Genomic DNA, 2,360 nt, shown 5'->3' with positions numbered 1-2,360 from the left:
CCTACCTACCTACCTATACCTTCGCAAAGTTTTTCAACTCCCGCCCCGATGGAAAAGCAAGACACGGCATACATTGTGACCTTGCTGCAAGACTGTTTGACCAAAGTTGAAATCATCAGCGACCTGACAGACCTGCGGCATCCGAATCTGAAAGACCAGAAGTAAGTACCAACAAAGACCAGAAATAAGAACTAAAAGTACCAAATAACAGAAGTAAGTACCAAAGACCAGAAGCAAGTACTAATCTACCAGTGCAGGTCACCCTGCCCGGGTACTGTCTGGTAGCAGAAGATCGCGGGTTCAATCCTAGCCGAAGGATGGAAATTTATCCTTTATTTAATTTAATTTGTCATACCTACGGTACCTAATGGTTGATGGTTTAAAAAATAAACATAAATCCGTTTGCTTTCCAGAAAAGCCCTCCAACATGTACTTCAGTCCACCATGAAAGAAATTCAAGAGACGGGTACATTCTCGACACTCAGAAAGATAGCTACCGATTTCTCCGCGGAGGAAGCAGCAAGAAAAGCTAAAATTAGCACAACGCTCGCCGAAGCACAAAAAGCCAAGCCGAAAAAACCGCGTAAAGCCCAAATGGTGGAAATTCTCAATAGGTCCGTCCGAAAACTGATTGCCACCAATAAGGAAAAACATGAGACAGATCTAGAGCTCGCCAACTTAATGGTAAGTTAACACTTTGAGTCATGGGCCCGGAATTACCTATAGGCTGAATTATAAAATACCTCCTTGAATTTGAAGAATTATATGAATAAATTTGAAGAATAATAAAGTTTCTCGAGAAAACCTTAGGCGCCGCGCGCACGTCAGATTCATAAGTTTGGATTTTAGGGCGACATGGATGACTCCGGTTTACTAAAAGCGCGACTACGCTTCCGTGCGAGAAATATATCCCACAAGGGCAAGGAAAACCTAGACCCTTGACAAATGGAGTGTGCCTGAAGGCATGTGATGTGTTCCAATCCACTCGACCCCTGAATTCTCGTTGTATTATCTCGGGACTGAAATGACGGTGGATAAACTAACACCCCCGCTTCCACTTTTCTTCTTAGGACGATCGTGAGGACAAGCTGACGCTGAAGGACATCCAAGTGAACTACTACTCGAAATGGTACCAGGCAAAGACCGAACAGAACATCTACCTGATCAACAAGAAGCAAGCCCAACACCAGCAGAATATACTGGACACAACACAGCACATTGAGCAAGAACATAGAGTGGCCAATGAAATTATGAACTTCCTGAGAAAATCCGTACAGGTAAATCAAAGTATTCAAAATCTATACCTCCAGGTATACAAAGTATTCAAAATCTGTACCTATTAGTAATCAAAGTATTAAAATGAGTAAAGGTGAATTAAAGTTTTCAAAATCCGTACAGGTAAATCAAAGTATTAAAAATCCGTACAGGTAAATCAAAATATTCAAAATATGTACCTACAAGTAGTCAAAGTATTCAAAATGCGTACAGGTAAATCAAAGTATCCAAAATCCGTACAAAATTAATGAATTTCATTATCAAAATTAGGCCCCAATTTGGCCCTGAGCATAAAGAAATAGACAAACAATACAAAATCGTCTTAAAACTAGGAACTTCGTTTTTTCAATCTATTTCCAGGATTTGAACGATCAACTAGACTGGTGGAAACAAAAGTACGAGAACGATTTGGAACAGAAGGAAATCAAACTTAAAATGGTCACCTTGGAACGAGATCAACAACTGGAGAAATTAGAAGAACTAACACGAGTGGTAAGTAAAGCAAAATATGACTAGTAGTTCAGTGAACTGTTAGAATTTACTGAGGAAAATGGTCCCTGCGGAACCCTTTATGGCCTAATGGGACCCAAAAAGTAAAAATAAAATTTCCTTCTGTTTCCATAAGAATTAAACAAAATCTTACTAATTTTTAATGTAAACAAAAATTTCTATTATGTTCTTAGGTTATGCACCAATAATGGATGTGCACAAAAAGTGGTGTACTGAGACTTTTAGTTTCAAAATTGGGTGAATTGTTGATGTATGTATCACCTCTTCCTTTGTCCCCAGTACAACGAGAGGAAAGCCGAGATTGAAGATTATGAGGCTATTAAAGCGGAAATCAAGAGACAACAAGACTTTGAATCCTACCAGAACCAAATGGCGACTAAAATACAAGCCTGGTGGAGAGGTGTTATGGTACGAAGACATTTGGGACCTTTCAAAGATCTCGCCCGGAAACCAAAAGCCAAGATTGTGAAAGCCAAAAAATAAAGTAAAAAATCTAAATAAATCGAAATCACAATTGCAAAAAAAAAAAAGAAAGAAAAAAAAAAAAAACATGATCGAAAACCAAAAAAAAAAAA

At 38.6% G+C, this 2,360-nt stretch overlaps 1 protein-coding gene across 2 annotated transcripts; it reads left to right on the top strand.

The window, feature by feature from the left end:
* The first annotated feature begins 8 nt into the window (after positions 1-8).
* On the top strand, positions 9-2,302 carry LOC103522581 (dynein regulatory complex protein 9). Of its 2 annotated transcripts, none has more exons than XM_008487680.3 (5): positions 9-161; positions 414-684; positions 1,071-1,277; positions 1,636-1,767; positions 2,065-2,302. In XM_008487680.3, exons 1-5 carry the CDS (start codon positions 49-51, stop codon positions 2,266-2,268), a joined length of 927 nt encoding a protein of 308 aa, XP_008485902.2. In that variant the 5' UTR covers positions 9-48; the 3' UTR covers positions 2,269-2,302. The 2 variants fall into 2 exon arrangements, with proteins under 2 accessions (XP_008485902.2, XP_026688445.1); XM_026832644.1 differs by having other exon boundaries at positions 1,959-2,097.
* Positions 2,303-2,360: the final 58 nt, after the last annotated feature.

The sequence above is a fragment of the Diaphorina citri genome, unplaced genomic scaffold (genome assembly GCF_000475195.1).
Source record: "Diaphorina citri unplaced genomic scaffold, Diaci psyllid genome assembly version 1.1 scaffold9440, whole genome shotgun sequence".
Taxonomy (NCBI): Eukaryota; Metazoa; Arthropoda; class Insecta; order Hemiptera; family Psyllidae; genus Diaphorina; species Diaphorina citri.
Note: the sequence above shows the minus strand (reverse complement) of the source record. Positions and strands in the feature narration are given on the sequence as shown.